General features: G+C 46.0%; 1 protein-coding gene across 1 annotated transcript in view; it reads right to left on the bottom strand.

The window, feature by feature from the left end:
• LOC122935737 (cytosolic 5'-nucleotidase 1A-like) overlaps positions 1-13,290 on the bottom strand; it is a 64,093-nt gene extending 50,803 nt beyond the window's left edge. Inside the window, exons 1-3 of the mRNA XM_044291601.1 lie at positions 13,155-13,290; positions 12,891-13,082; positions 12,649-12,816 (exon numbers count right to left, since the gene is read on the bottom strand). Coding sequence (XP_044147536.1) covers positions 12,649-12,816; positions 12,891-13,016 — 294 coding nt within the window. The 5' untranslated portion in view covers positions 13,017-13,082; positions 13,155-13,290. The remainder of the gene's footprint in view (positions 1-12,648; positions 12,817-12,890; positions 13,083-13,154) is intronic.
• Between the last annotated feature and the right edge of the window lie 859 nt (positions 13,291-14,149).

The following is a 14,149-nucleotide window of genomic DNA, read 5'->3' as shown; positions in this document are numbered from 1 at the left end:
GTCACTGATCACCCCCCCTGTAAGGCTCCATTCAGACATCCGCATGATTTTTTACGGATCCATGGATACATGGATCGGATCCACAAAATGCATGCGGACATCTGAATGGAGCCTTACAGGGGGGTTATCAATGACAGGGGGTGATCAGGGTAATCAGGGTGATCACCCCCCTGTCACTGATCACCCCCCCTGTAAGGCTCCATTCAGACATCCGCATGATTTTTTACGGATCCATAAAACGCATGCGGACGTCTGAATGGAGCCTTACAGGGGGGTTATCAATGACAGGCTGGTGATCAGGGAGTGTATATGGGTGATCACCCGCCTGTCATTGATCACCCCCTGTAAGGCTCCATTCAGACGTCCGCATGTGTTTTGCGGATCCGATCCATGTATCCATGGATCCGTAAAAATCATGCGGACGTCTGAATGGTGCCTTACAGGGGGGTGATCAATGACGGGGGTGATCAATGGCAGGGGGTGATCAGGGAGTGTATATGGGTGATCACCCGCCTGTCATTGATCACCCCCCTGTAAGGCTCCATTCAGACATCCGTATGCTTTTTGCGGATCCGATCCATGTATCCGTGGATCCGTAAAAATCATACGGACGTCTGAACGGAGCCTGACAGGGGGGTGATCAATGACAGGGCGGTGATCAATGACAGGGGGGTGATCAGGGAGTTTATATGGGGTGATCAGGGGTTTATAAGGGGGGGGGGGGGGGGGTGTAGTGTAGTGTAGTGTGGTGTTTGGTGCGACTGTACTGACCTACCTGAGTCCTCTGGTGGTCGATCCTAACAAAAGGGACCACCAGAGGACCAGGTAGGAGGTATATTAGACGCTGTTATGAAAACAGCGTCTAATATACCTGTTAGGGGTTAAAAAATTCGGATCTCCAGCCTGCCAGCGAGCGATCGCCGCTGGCAGGCTGGAGATCCACTCGCTTACCTTCCGTTCCTGTGAGCGCGCGCGCCTGTGTGCGCGCGTTCACAGGAAATCCCGGCCCTCGCGAGATGACGCGTATATGCGTCGTCGTGCGCAGGGCTGCCACCTCCGGACCGCACATCTGCGTTAGGCGGTCCGGAGGTGGTTAAGAAAACTGTTTGGCAGGGGCGGATTGAGAATTTATAGTAAATTAAAATAAACATAAAAGAGACCTCAAATTGTAGGTGGTGGGGCCTGTACAATTATCATTTCTTTTTTTAAAGTAATGTCTGATAAATCACAATGTAATGACAAATGCAGATTTCAGACATTTTTATTTACGCACCCTTTTAACCTCCTAACAGTCACATTAAAATTAGAAAAACCCGCCCAAAAATGTCACTTTTTTTATTGCACTTTTTTAATGTGTGTCTGCAGTAAATCTTGTTGGCGCAGAACTCAGGGGTCACTATTGCATTTTTATCCACTTAGTGATATAATTAATTTTAGACAAGCACCAATAATATTTTACCCCCTTTGTGTTCTAGCAGTCATAACTTTTTAATTTTTTCTTCAAATTATTTTTTTTTTTTTTGTGGGATTAGTTGTAGGTTTTTTAGGAACCATTTTCTGGTATATATGGTGTATTGAATAATTTGTATTATTTTATTTTTAGGGGGAAAGATAAAAAAAACTGCAATTAGAACATTATTTTGTATAATTTATTTACGGTGTTCACTGTGTGGTATAAGTAACATAACTTTATTATGTGGGTCACTACTACAATGATGATAATGCCAAATTATTTACTATTTTTTCTCTCCTCCTGCAGGCTGTCAGCTCTGCAACTGCTCTCCCTCTTCATCCAGACTGGAGAAGAAGGGGTGGGGGGCGGCTGTTTTTACTGCTCATATCTCTGGTTTGGTACCAGCTGGAGATATGGGCCTTGTGTTCTTGGAAAGCTGGCTTAATGACAGCAATATCACTACATGGGAAGATATCACTGTTAGAAATCGGGATGCAGTGAATACAGCTGACAGTGAATGTAAAAGCAGACTTTACCCGTGATTATTCCCAACTCCATTTCTAACAGCGATATCTCCAGTTTAGTTTGGACTAAAGCCTGAAATGCCAGCTTTCAAACATTACCAGTTCCATGCTTCTAGCTGCTACCATTCAGGAGATATCAGCAGCTAAACAGACTTGCCCACCACTTCAGCTCGGGCAGAACAGTCAAAGAGGACCTTTCATGGGATTATGTGTTAGAAACTGGTATGTTTACCAGATAGGGTGGCCCCTACAGATGCCAGAATTTTTTATTTTTTTTATAAAATAACCCTCCATTCCAGCGCTGTATCTCCCACTGTTTTTGGTGCCTCATACTGTATGTTAATTTAGAGTATCGGTACAGGGAGGAGGATTTGACCGGGCATATCCTTTTTCCTGGCCGTAGCGTGGTCCAATCACAGCGGAGAGAATGTTAGCTGTTTTTTCTCCCTGGCTGTGACACTCTCCACTGTAACTGGACCACACTACAGCAAGGGAGAAGGAGACCCCCATTGGGAATCCCGGCCATCTCCTCCCTGTATCGATACTCTAAATTAACATATGAGGCGCCAAAAACAGCAGGGGACACAGCGTCAGAACGGAAGGGTATTTTAGAAAAAAAAATAAAAAATGTGCTGGCATCTGTAGGCTCTGCCCTATCTGGTAAGCATATCAGTTTCTAACACATAACTCTTGAAAGGTCCTCTTTAAGTACTTTTCCCACAGCCCCAGCTGAGCTCGGGCAGAACAGTTAGGTGGTTAATGGACAGTCTGTTTGGTACTTGGGATAGATAAGACCGGGTTCTCCTCACTGTTTAGTTTTCCGTTCTTCTGATCCATCAGAACAACAGAAAAATAAAGAGAAAAATGGATCCTGTATTTTAAGCATCCGTTATGCTATTTAATACACATTTGGCATCTATTTGAGCCATTTCTATCTGAGATCCATTATTTTAGATGAAATAAAAAGGAATGTGTGCATTTTGCGGCCAAATATGTTCCATCTTTTTGTAAAACCATGATAAACCATGTGCTTCCCCCATCCGTATGTCTGTTCCACAAAAGATAGAACATGCCTTATTCTTGGCTACAAAATGTAGTCAGTAGGGCCACAAAAAAAAACTGATGCAACACGGACGTCATCCATAGTTTGCAGATTTTTTTTTTGTAATCTGCAGTGGAACCTGACAACAAGTGTTTCATTTCCTTGCAGCGCCCCAAGAGGGTAAATGTAGAATTACATGTTGCCCATTGATATCAATGTGGTATCTAATTCATATACAACGCAGGCCCTCCAGAGAGACCTTGTGTTGTCCATTCTGGCTATTCGGTAGGTTCTGCATGATGGACTATGTCTGGACATAATTCGAGATATTATCCTAAATGTGTTTGCACAGTGTTTCCGCAACAGGCAGACATGAGGCCGGATTACAGACAGGTCCTGACAGTTATCTTCTCACTTACACCTTGTTTATTCAGCAGCTCCTGACACAGTAGACGGGAAACCCCATAAATTCTGACTACATAAATCTTTGCTCTATCCTCTTTAATCTCTGGATAAAAGCATCCATCAGCAATAGATTAATGAGACATTGAATGGGGGTTGGCAATGCGACCGTAAAGAGGGGGATTATAATATCTGTGGTATACGCAGAAGCATTGTCTATGTTGTATCCAACCTGTCATCTTAAACTAACGAAAAAGTCGCCAATTACCCATAACTGCAGGGGAAGACATGTTTCCAATGATTGTAGTAATCTGAACAAGTAGGGGGTGACCCTGAGGTGAAGACTGATAGACATAAGTGATGTTCTGAACAACCAGAACATGATACGACCCTAGGATAAATTGTCATAGACATTTAGACTGTGATCGGGGGCTGTAAGACGAAAGCTGATATTGGGGCTCAGCCACACATGGTGTAAATGTTTAAGATATCCCGCAGACCAGTCCTCAGGGCCCACCTGCCGGTTATGTTTTCAGGATTTCCTTAGTATTCAGCAGGTGATATTGGGTATTTTCAGTGCATTCTGTGGAATATTCTCAAATCATGACCGGTAGGTGGGTCCTGAAGACTGGAATTGGGAAACACTGCCGCAGAGGTTTAGTAGCAGCAAAGTGGACGGTATTTGTCCAAATCTCATCCACACGCTTTTCGCAAGAAAATCCGCATATAACTTTGCAACATTTCCATGCAAAAATCCACAGCAAAATCCATACTATGCGGCACAGATTTTGCCACAGTACCCTTGCTATAGCATAGGTGAGAAATGGATCATAGCTTGGAACGTCACCCTTGAGACCACCAGTGATCACTATAATGGGGGCCAATTGGTGGAAGAGTCCTTTTATAAAAACGCAGCTGTGTCCAAAGTGGGATAAACTCAGGACAAACTTGAGAAAATGTATCAGGCCTGGAGCTGCCTCTTTCAAACTGTCAACCGTGGCAATCGGTATCACCAGGGCTGATGTTCAGAGGGCAATAATGCCACAATACTAGGGCTTAATGGCCAGGATCAGTGATTTCGTCACTCCCAGCCGATGCTGTGGCCAATCCTAATCATGACCAGGATCTGTGTGGGGGGCAGCTTCTGCAGAGGCAGGGCCGTAGCTATAAGGGAAGCAGGGTAAGCGGCTGCTTTGGGGCCCCGAACTCAGTAGGGGCCCACCTAGAAGGAAGACTAGAAGATTTTTTTTGTCAGGGCCCCCTCAACAGTATTCTACAATGACATTATATACGGTGACACTATAGGAAACGGACGGACTAGCTGCCAGGCCTCATCTGATGCGTGTTATCTTGACTATCCTCGGAGTGGGAGTTGCAAAGGAGTTGCTGGGGGAGGAAGGCCCGTTCAAAAATTTGCTGCCGGGCCTAGTTATTTCTAGTTACGCCACTGTGCAGGCAGTATGCAGCCGAGCGTGTTTGCCTTCAAAAAGTGCATGACATGGATGCACCACCAGGACCACCAGAGTGGAGGTTGCTTTTAGAAAAGTCCATTTTATTCTGGTCTTTAAAGTAGAACAAGCTGACATTATGACCTCCTCACCTCATATACCAACAGGTCCGAACAGACAAGTCTCAACCTTGATATTGCTCTTCAGTTGCAACACCTCACAGCATGGGAACCCACCTCATTAAAGCCAATTATGTAAAATCTCTATGGACCTGAAATGACTGGTTTCTTTCATAATATGGCAATAGATTTTTCATTGAATATACGAGTTTTGTTTCTGTTTAGAAAGCCCTCTATGAGACACTCTAGCTCAAGGTTTCTCAACTCTGGTCCTCGGGACCCACCTACCAGTCATGTTTTCAGGATTTCCTTAGTATTGAGCAGGTGATATAATTAGTGTCCATGCATCAGGACCTACCACAGGTATTCATTCTGTGGGATATTCTTAAATCCAGATCGGTAGGTGGGTCCCGAGGACCGGAGTTGAGAAACCCTACTCTAGCTCATGGTGTGCAACCTGCGGCACATGTGTCAAAAGGTGGCACATAGACCGCATTCTGCTGGCATGCCAGTTTCCAAATGACAGCAAAACTTTTCAGCCTTGTCGCCATTTGTTGGATGCCCCGCCACCGTGTTGTATGGCTGAATGAAAAAATCTTCAGACGCATCATGCACAATGCATCTCCTAGGCCTGCCCCTCATGTATCTTCCCCGGCCTCCACAGAGGAATGATAGCAGAGAGTGGCACTCTGCTATGCTACTGGCTGCCTGCTACTGTGCCTCGCTGCTGCATGTCTCCTCGTCCTCAGGACTGCCACAAATGAAGAAAGGTACTTGAATGTACTGGGGGTTGGGACAAAGATGGTGAGCTTTGAAAGATCGGTTAACGAGCATGTGACCAGATTTGGGATGGAGGAGGAAGGTTGAGCTTGGGGAGATGTAGGAATATGTGTGTGACCAGATTTGGGGTGGAGGGGAAGAAGTTGAGCTTGGGGAGATGGAGGAATGAACATGTGACCAGATTGGGGCTGTGAGTTTGGAGAGGTGGGGGAACGAACAATGTGACCAGTTCGGGGGTGGGAGGGGGAGGATGGTGGTGAGCCTGAACGTGACTGCTGGAGGGATAGGGGAGGCTGGTTATGAAGGGAAGCTTTTTGACTACTTTGAGGGAAAGAGCAGTGAGCCTGAAAATGATTGCTGTGGACAATGGGGAACAAGCTCTCTGACTACTTTGGGGGGTGCAGTAGGGATGATCAGTGTGTGTAGGGGGGTGGGGGGGGGGTGAGGTCTAGGTGTGATTGGTGCAACTCTGACTCTTAAAATATTGAGGGTGACCAGTATATGGGGCACCAATGTAAGTCAGAGAGTGGTGTATGGTTGGTCGGGGGGGGGGGGGGGGAGGGGGTTCCCCATATACTGATCCCATAGTTGGATTCTGAGGAGCAGTGGCAAGCTTTACTGTTTGTATATTTGCCGGATGGCAACTTTTCTAAAAAGTTGGAAACCTCTTTAAAGGGGTTGTCTCATCATGGACAATGGGGGCATATCGCTAGGATATGCCCCCATTGTCTTATAGGTGCGGGTCCCACCACTGGGACCAGCACCTATATCGAGAACGTAGCCCCGAAAGGGAAGGAGGGTGCACTGAGCATGCGCAGCTGCTCTCCATTCATTTTCTATGGGGCTGGCAAAAATAGCTATTTCCGTCGGACACTTAGAAATGAAGGGGAGAGGGGGCCGCGCATGCGCAGTATGCTCCCATTCACTTCTATGGGGACTCGGCTTGGTGGTGGCCGGACCACCACCACCTTGCGGGGCTCCGTTCTCGATATAGGTGCGGGTCCAAGCGGTGGGACCTGCACCTATAAGACAATGGGGCATATCCTAGCCTTATGCCCCCAATGTCCATGATGAGAAAACCCTTTTAATTCCATTCACCTTAATGGGTATTACAGAAATCCATGTGCTTTCTGCCCCATTCAAATGAATGGAACAGATTTTCAGTTGCAGAATTTTTTGCCACAATATCTGCCGAGTGTGAAGGCGGACTCCTAAGCCATGTAGGTCAGGCACCGTTGTTGAGAAGTTTGGGACATAGCTAGTAAATACCTGGTTTATGTCACATATTTGTGTTATATTACTTTCCTGTATGGCTCGGCACACTGAGAGCGTCAGCCTTGATTTTTTTTTTTTTATCGGCACTCTGCACTGAAAAGGTTGTCGACCCCTGCTCTAGCTCATAGAGAGGGGTCCCTTATTCAGAGTCAGGAGCTGCCATGAAGACTGTTTGTTACTCTAAAGGGCCTGGCACATTTATGCATCACCACCGACTTCAATAAAGAAATGTGCAATGCTTAATTTGCCCTGTGGGGGCTCTGCAGGGAATCTAAAAAATGTATTTACGGGTTTGCCCACAAATTACTACTGATCGCCTGTATTTTCTGATGCTGAGAACATCGGATTGGTGGAGTGCTAGGTGACCGACCCATACTGATTTAATATTGATGATCTATCCTGATGATAAGTCATCAATATCTAGGACCCGGGCAACCCCTTTAGGCCTCATGGTCATGACCATATGTATTTTACGGTCCGAAAATTTCATTTCCGCAAAATACGAATACCGCCCTTGTTGCATCAGCATTTTTGTGGACCCATTGACCTCAATGGGTCTGTATTCCACATTTTGTGACCAAGTATAGGACATATTCTATCTATTTGCGGAATGGACATACAGATGCAGTAAGCATATGGATCATTCATGTGCTTTCCGCATCCGTATGTCCTTTCCGCAAAAATGCAAACCACGGACCCATTGAAATCAAAAGGTCAAAAAAAAAAAAAAGCGGACAACATACAGACCGCATCCATATTTTGCAGATCCGCAGTTTTCAGACTGCAAAAGGGTCATGGTCGTGTGCATGAGAGGGACATGAGTGGATGCCTGGGTGACCTGGAGGGGGTAAGAAGGACTCTGTTGATCATAATTTTAGGACAATTATAGCTGCAACTTATGTACACTATGAGTAATACTTTTTTAATATCTGCTACATTTTTTCTCTTTTGTTTCTATAGACAACAATCATTGGACTCCGATAATATTCTTCTGTTTATGGCATTACATTGCCTAACAGACAATATGTACACTGAACGCCTCGGTGTAATCAGTGCACAGAAGGTCGAAGGTAAGAAATGACTCACTACTGAAATCACCCTTCTGGGCCATACTTACTACGGCATGATGAAAACTAGACCATATGACTGCTATGGGGCCCTTACAGAGAGTGGCCTGGTCCTGCGTGGTATCATCCCCTTTGAAACAGGGGGGGGGGGGGGGGCGGCAAAAACCTGTCCTCCACAACCTTGTTAGCAAACATGGGGTACCAAACTGGACCAATGGTCAGAGGGCATGAAGGGGGAACCAACAGGCCTCACGGTCCTGGGTGGAAAAACTATAGTGGGCGCTTCAGTTTGATCATCAATCACCTGTTTGCCAGATGCCAGGAGCTGGACCCATGGTGTCTGTGAGCAGAAAACCAATTAAAGTTATCACCTGACATATCATAGATATTTACTAGAGGACAACATATATGGGGTCCAGGACTGGATTCTCCACTGACGAGAATAAGGGGGTGTGGTTCTCAGTAAAGCACTCAAATCTCTGAAATTGCTGACAGTCAATGGGGCCTTCAAAGAAGGTTTCTTTGCCTTTATTTTGTATTAACTTTCTGAAATATCTGACCATTGATAATGGATATTATATCCTCTACCAAGGACTGCTACCATTGTATGACCATCATATGACCCGTGCTGCTGCAGTAAGTTAATGCAAATAAATGCGATGAATTGCTGTGTATAATATTGTACATACTTATTGAAATTGTATGGACAACCTAATGCTTAATATTTTAGCAAGTTGTTACGTTGCCAGGGGTATGGACCAGGTATGTCCCCTGGTTAGTTAGTGTGTGTCTAGCCAAGCTACAGACAACACCTACATGTGCACGCTCCTGAGGGCTAGGCCCAAGTTCAGAGAACCCTGGTCTCTGAGTCTTCAGCTACCAAAGCGAAGCATCCCTACTACAAAAACACTCCTGAGTAGAGATGAGCGAACTTGTGTTTTATGTTCGGCGTCTAAAGTCCGGCTTCCGGTTAGCAGAGAATCCCGATATGGATTCCGAATAACGTTGTGGTCCCTGGTAGCGGAATCAATAATGGCCGATTATTGATTCCGCTACCACGGACCACAACGGAAGTCGGAATCCATATCGGGAACCATATCGGGATTCTCCGCTAACCGGAAGCCGAACTTTAGACGCCGAACTTAAAACAGAAGTTCGCTCATCACTACTCCTGAGAGATGGATATTAGAAGGTCTAGAACCCACAAGGAAGTGGACTGGATTCAGACAAGGTACTATGCTTGTTTATGGCAGAACGACTTTGCTGCAGTGATCGGGAACATTGCTAAGGAATCCTATCACACTTTGAGACTGACTGGCCAACTGTATCTAATATCAGCACCCCTCAGTCCGGGAACTGCAGACTTAATTAATAGGAACCTCATTGCATGTCTATAGTTCTGCTAAGAGACTGGAAAGTGTCTTTAGAGAGAGAGGGATTACTACAACTTCCATCATTGTTGCTGTCCATACCACCAGGCAGGAGCCTCAAGGTCAGGGTGTCCTCCAAGAGAAAAAAAGGGTACCTTCTCCAGTTACTGCACGGCCATGGGGAGCACCAGAATGGATATAGCCACTGTGAACTCCAAGTGCCACCACTATCATCAGAGGCTCAACAACCCCTGCCATCCTCCATGAATACTCCCTATCGGGTCGATGCACTGCATGCAGGCATGATGCAGTGACGTCCTGGCTTGTGCTTCGAGTAATGTGCTCTATTTGTCATAGGAAAAGGTCTAGGTGAATAATACTAGGGCCATTATATTTGTTCGGGAAGGGGGGTGCTAAGGTGGTATTACTATTGTAAGCAGTCACTGAGAGGGCTTTTTTACAGTCTGGGGGACAAGGGGGTATAATTACTCTGAGAGGCACAAAGGAGGCATCATCTCTGTGGGCCACACAAAGAGGGCACTGAGTGGAAGCACCATTACCTGTTGTTGCAAGGAGGGGGGACAACCAAGGCGACTAAATCGGATTGGACATGTGTAGGGGAGGGATTGGGCGGGATTAGAGGTGTGAAAAAAATGTGGCACTAAACGCACTGTAGCAGTTGTTCTGCTTTGCTTTCTAGCTATAGATTATGAATACTAAATATCTTAAATTCCTCTATTATAAGAGGTGGAATTCCCTTCCATGTTGGGCTTGTCAAATGCCACCTATGGTTTCTGCTACTGACACTCTAATAATAGCTATCAGGGGCATTGCTATAGGGAATGCAGAGATTGCAGTTGCACCAGAGTCTGGAAAACAAGAGAGCCCAATCGGTCCATCTACCCGATAGGAGGAGAGCAGTGCTATAAATGTCATGTGATAGTTGAGGGTCGGGGTTACAGATATTCCAATGAGACCCTGGTGATTCACGTTGCTGTGGTAACATCACTGTAGACAACACCTCTCCATGACCACTCCATTACCCATCTCTCCATATGACCACCAAACCTGTCTTAGGTTTGTGTGACTGAGGAGGCTGGTTAGAGGTGATGATTTCTTGGAAGACATGGAGAGTAGCGTTGAAGTGCCTCTGTACTTTGGGAAATTTTTTGATGTTATAGCGACATATCAAAAGTTTTTGATTGGTGGGGTGCTGAGACCCCCACTGATTGCTAGAATAAGGAGAGAGAAGCGCTCACATATCACAATCTCTCTCTTCGATGTAGGAGAGGCCCATAGACTATCTACTGAGCGTGTCTCCTATAGTGAGGAGAGAGGGCTCGCTATGTGAGCGTTTTTCACTCCTCTTCTAGCGATCAGTGGGGGTTCCAGCACTCAGACCCCTGCCAATTAAAACTTTTGATATGTCTCTATGACATATCAAAAGTTTTCCCAAAGTACAGGCCCACTTTAAGGTACATCTAGGGAAAAAACACTACGACCCACATTTATTAACCCCCTGTATGTCAGAAAACTGGTATCAAAAAGTCTCACATTTTGGTGCCCAGGTGTAATTATACCTGACTTGCTAGCATGGATTCCAGTTCTGGCAAACGGATCTGCAGAGATGTGCCACAAATAGGAGGTGTGCACCAACACGGCAGAAATAAAACTCCTATACGGGTGATTCTATTATGACATGGGGCATGATTAGACACAGGTAGTACAGTGGACAGTAGGAGGCAACTGTGTAATGGCCAAAAATGTCATCCATGGCTTCCATTCTAATTAATAGGAGCCATATATCAGACTGTAGGAACGCCCAAAGTGTCACCCATATCTCTCAACCATCAATGTCAGACTGGACAAGAGAATTAGAATTATATTTGAATAAAGCAGCTCGCGTCCTATAAATGCAGAATCTTTCATGTTAAGTAACATATAAAAATGATGTCCAGAATAGACACTCCCATGCCAAATTCTTCTCTAGTCAGAGATGTCAATGGTGGGTGGAATGCCACCTCCCCCCACACCTGCAGGTTCTCTGCTAAATTTGTAATGTGGTTTCTTCAGCTGAAGAAGAATGTCAAGAACGTGAGATGGGAAGGAACTTGCAGGCGGGGTTGCTGGATCTGACAGCTGAGGGGGAAGGTTTTATGTAGGAGGAGGTACTAGGTAGACATTTACACAAGGACCAATGGTACCTCCTGAAGAATCACAATCTCCCTCTAACCTGCAGAGGTTGCAATCACAACTTCAGCTTTGCAATGATGGGCATTAAAATGTGTACAGGGTGTTAAAGGACACTGACCCTGAGGTCTGTCTTGCATTTGCTGTATAGTTGATTGCAAGCTTTTGTTCCCCGTTATCAACCATTTCAGGCTAGGACGAGGCCTGGAGTTACTGAACGAAGGACTAGAAGAAGTTCTACTCCTGTGATCACTACTTCACCTCCAGCAAATGTCCACATAGGTCTAAGGATCCATGGGAAGCTCCATTGGGATCACAGATTGTGTAGTTTTGGATGACGATGGAAAAACCTGACAGATCCCATTAGGCCCCTTGCAGACAAGCGTGGCCGGATTAGGTCCGGATGCGTTGCGTCTGCGAGTAGGTACACAATTGCAGTCAGTTTTGAAGATTTCTATCTTAATTCAGCAGGACCTGCGCTGACGTCACCGCGCTCACCACGTGGTGAGCGCGATTACGTCATCAAAGGTCCTTTGGCAGGTCCTGAAAGAAGAAGATGATGCCGGCTGCGCGAACAACAGGATGAGGTGAGTTAATTTGTTTTTATTTTTTAACCCCTCAAGGCACATTTTACTAAGCATTCTGTATTTAGAATGCTATTATTTTCCCCTATAACCATGTTAAAATAATAAAATATACAGAACACCGAACCCAAACCCGAACTTCAGTGAAGAAGTCCTGGTATCGGGTCTGGGTACCACAGTCAGTTTTTTATCACACGCGTGCAAAACGCATTGCACCCGCGGGATAAAAACTGAACATCGGAACACAAACGCAGTCAAAATTGACTGCAATTGCGTACCTACTCGCACGATTTTTCCTGATCGCAGACGCAACGCATCTGGACCTAATCCGGACACGCTCATCTGCAAGGGGCCTAAAAGTGAGGTGCAGAGAAGTGTGACCATCATAGATTACCTTCACGAAGGGAAATGCAGGCCCAGTCTCGAGAGGTTCCTCTTCATGTTCCTGTTGGTAGATCACATACTTCTCCACCCCTTCTTCTTCATACATCTTCCTCTCCTTAAACATGTTGAACAGAACCCGGGATGACACAGCGATGGTGATCGCATTCTGGGGCTTGGGCTGCAGAAGTAAAGCAGAGAGTTATAATGCGGTGCGAGGATTCTGGATTGCTGCAGATACTCGGGGGTACTTACCAGCTTGGGCTTCTTCTTGGAGGCAATGCTGTCATAAAAGGCCTTGGCAGCACTGGTGTCATGCTGGCCCTCAGTTCCTGCAGCAGCAGCGGATGATGCTTGTGTGGTGTCCTTGGCTGCGCTCATCGTGTGGCTCTGTTCCTGGACCTGGACTGATGATGGCAGCTGCTCGCTCCTGCCTGTCGCTGCAATCTATAATGGAAGGAAAGTTTCAGCAGGAGCCGGCAGTTTACTATACAGTTAGGACACTTCCTTGTCACTTACGTAACAAGACTGGACATCAATAGGAAGCTGAACCAACGCCCTCTGCTTACTGACTCATCCTGGGAAGGAGGGGCGCTGTGCAAACTAGTGCATGAGAAGTCAAGGGAGGTTGGGCCAGGGAGTGGTGAAACCCAGGCCTTGCACATACCAGGCAATTAACATGCTATGGGCCAGAGCTGCTCGCCCCTCCTATGTTCCCCTGCAAACAATACACCCATCTATAGGCTGCCCTGCAGCGTCTGCTCTGACAAAAGCCAAGCAAGTCCAAGCCTGCTCTGACAAGGGAGCTCCTGTCACTTACCTGTACTGTTTACTAAAGATGCAGATGTAGCAGAGCCGAATTTGTCTCTTCAAGAGAATATGCGTCTTGAAGCTGCAGCTGTCGGGGATGCTAGGAGTTGTAGTTCCACAACAGCTGCAGAGTCACAGTTTAAAGGCCACAGTATCTATACCTCTACTGCCCAGGCTTGCACCACTGCTATATTCTGCCTCTATGACGGTAAAAAAAAAATATGTGCACGTTGCCGTAAACTAGGAGCGGTTGGTAACGTTTGTGCAGTCAGTTTTCTGCAGATAATGTATTCAGTTTACCTGCAGTCCTATGTAAAACGAATGAAGACTTATCTTTGTATTGTGCAACATTTTCAGCACTGCTACACCTAACAGACTAAGCTCTGAAACACATGACAAGCTCAGCTCTGCTACATGTTCAGGGAAAAGAATTCCCATCATGGAAATAGCATCAGGTTATTTTGCCAAGATGGAAACTTTTTTCATGTTCCCATCATCTAAATATATCTACGTTTAAATGCAGAATTCAGACCGAGAGTGAACTATGTGGAGGTCCATCAGACGGGGCAACGTCTGAAGAAGCAACAAGTAATGCTGCCTATGTACAACACGGCAGATATACTATAGCTGGGGACATGTAGGCTGGGGCTACACGGCGACACGTGGTGCGTGATAATAAGCCGTGCGAAAAAAAGGGCACAACT

This window comes from Bufo gargarizans, chromosome 4 (genome assembly GCF_014858855.1).
Source record: "Bufo gargarizans isolate SCDJY-AF-19 chromosome 4, ASM1485885v1, whole genome shotgun sequence".
NCBI lineage: Eukaryota > Metazoa > Chordata > Amphibia > Anura > Bufonidae > Bufo > Bufo gargarizans.
This window is presented reverse-complemented; position numbering and strand designations above follow the sequence as displayed.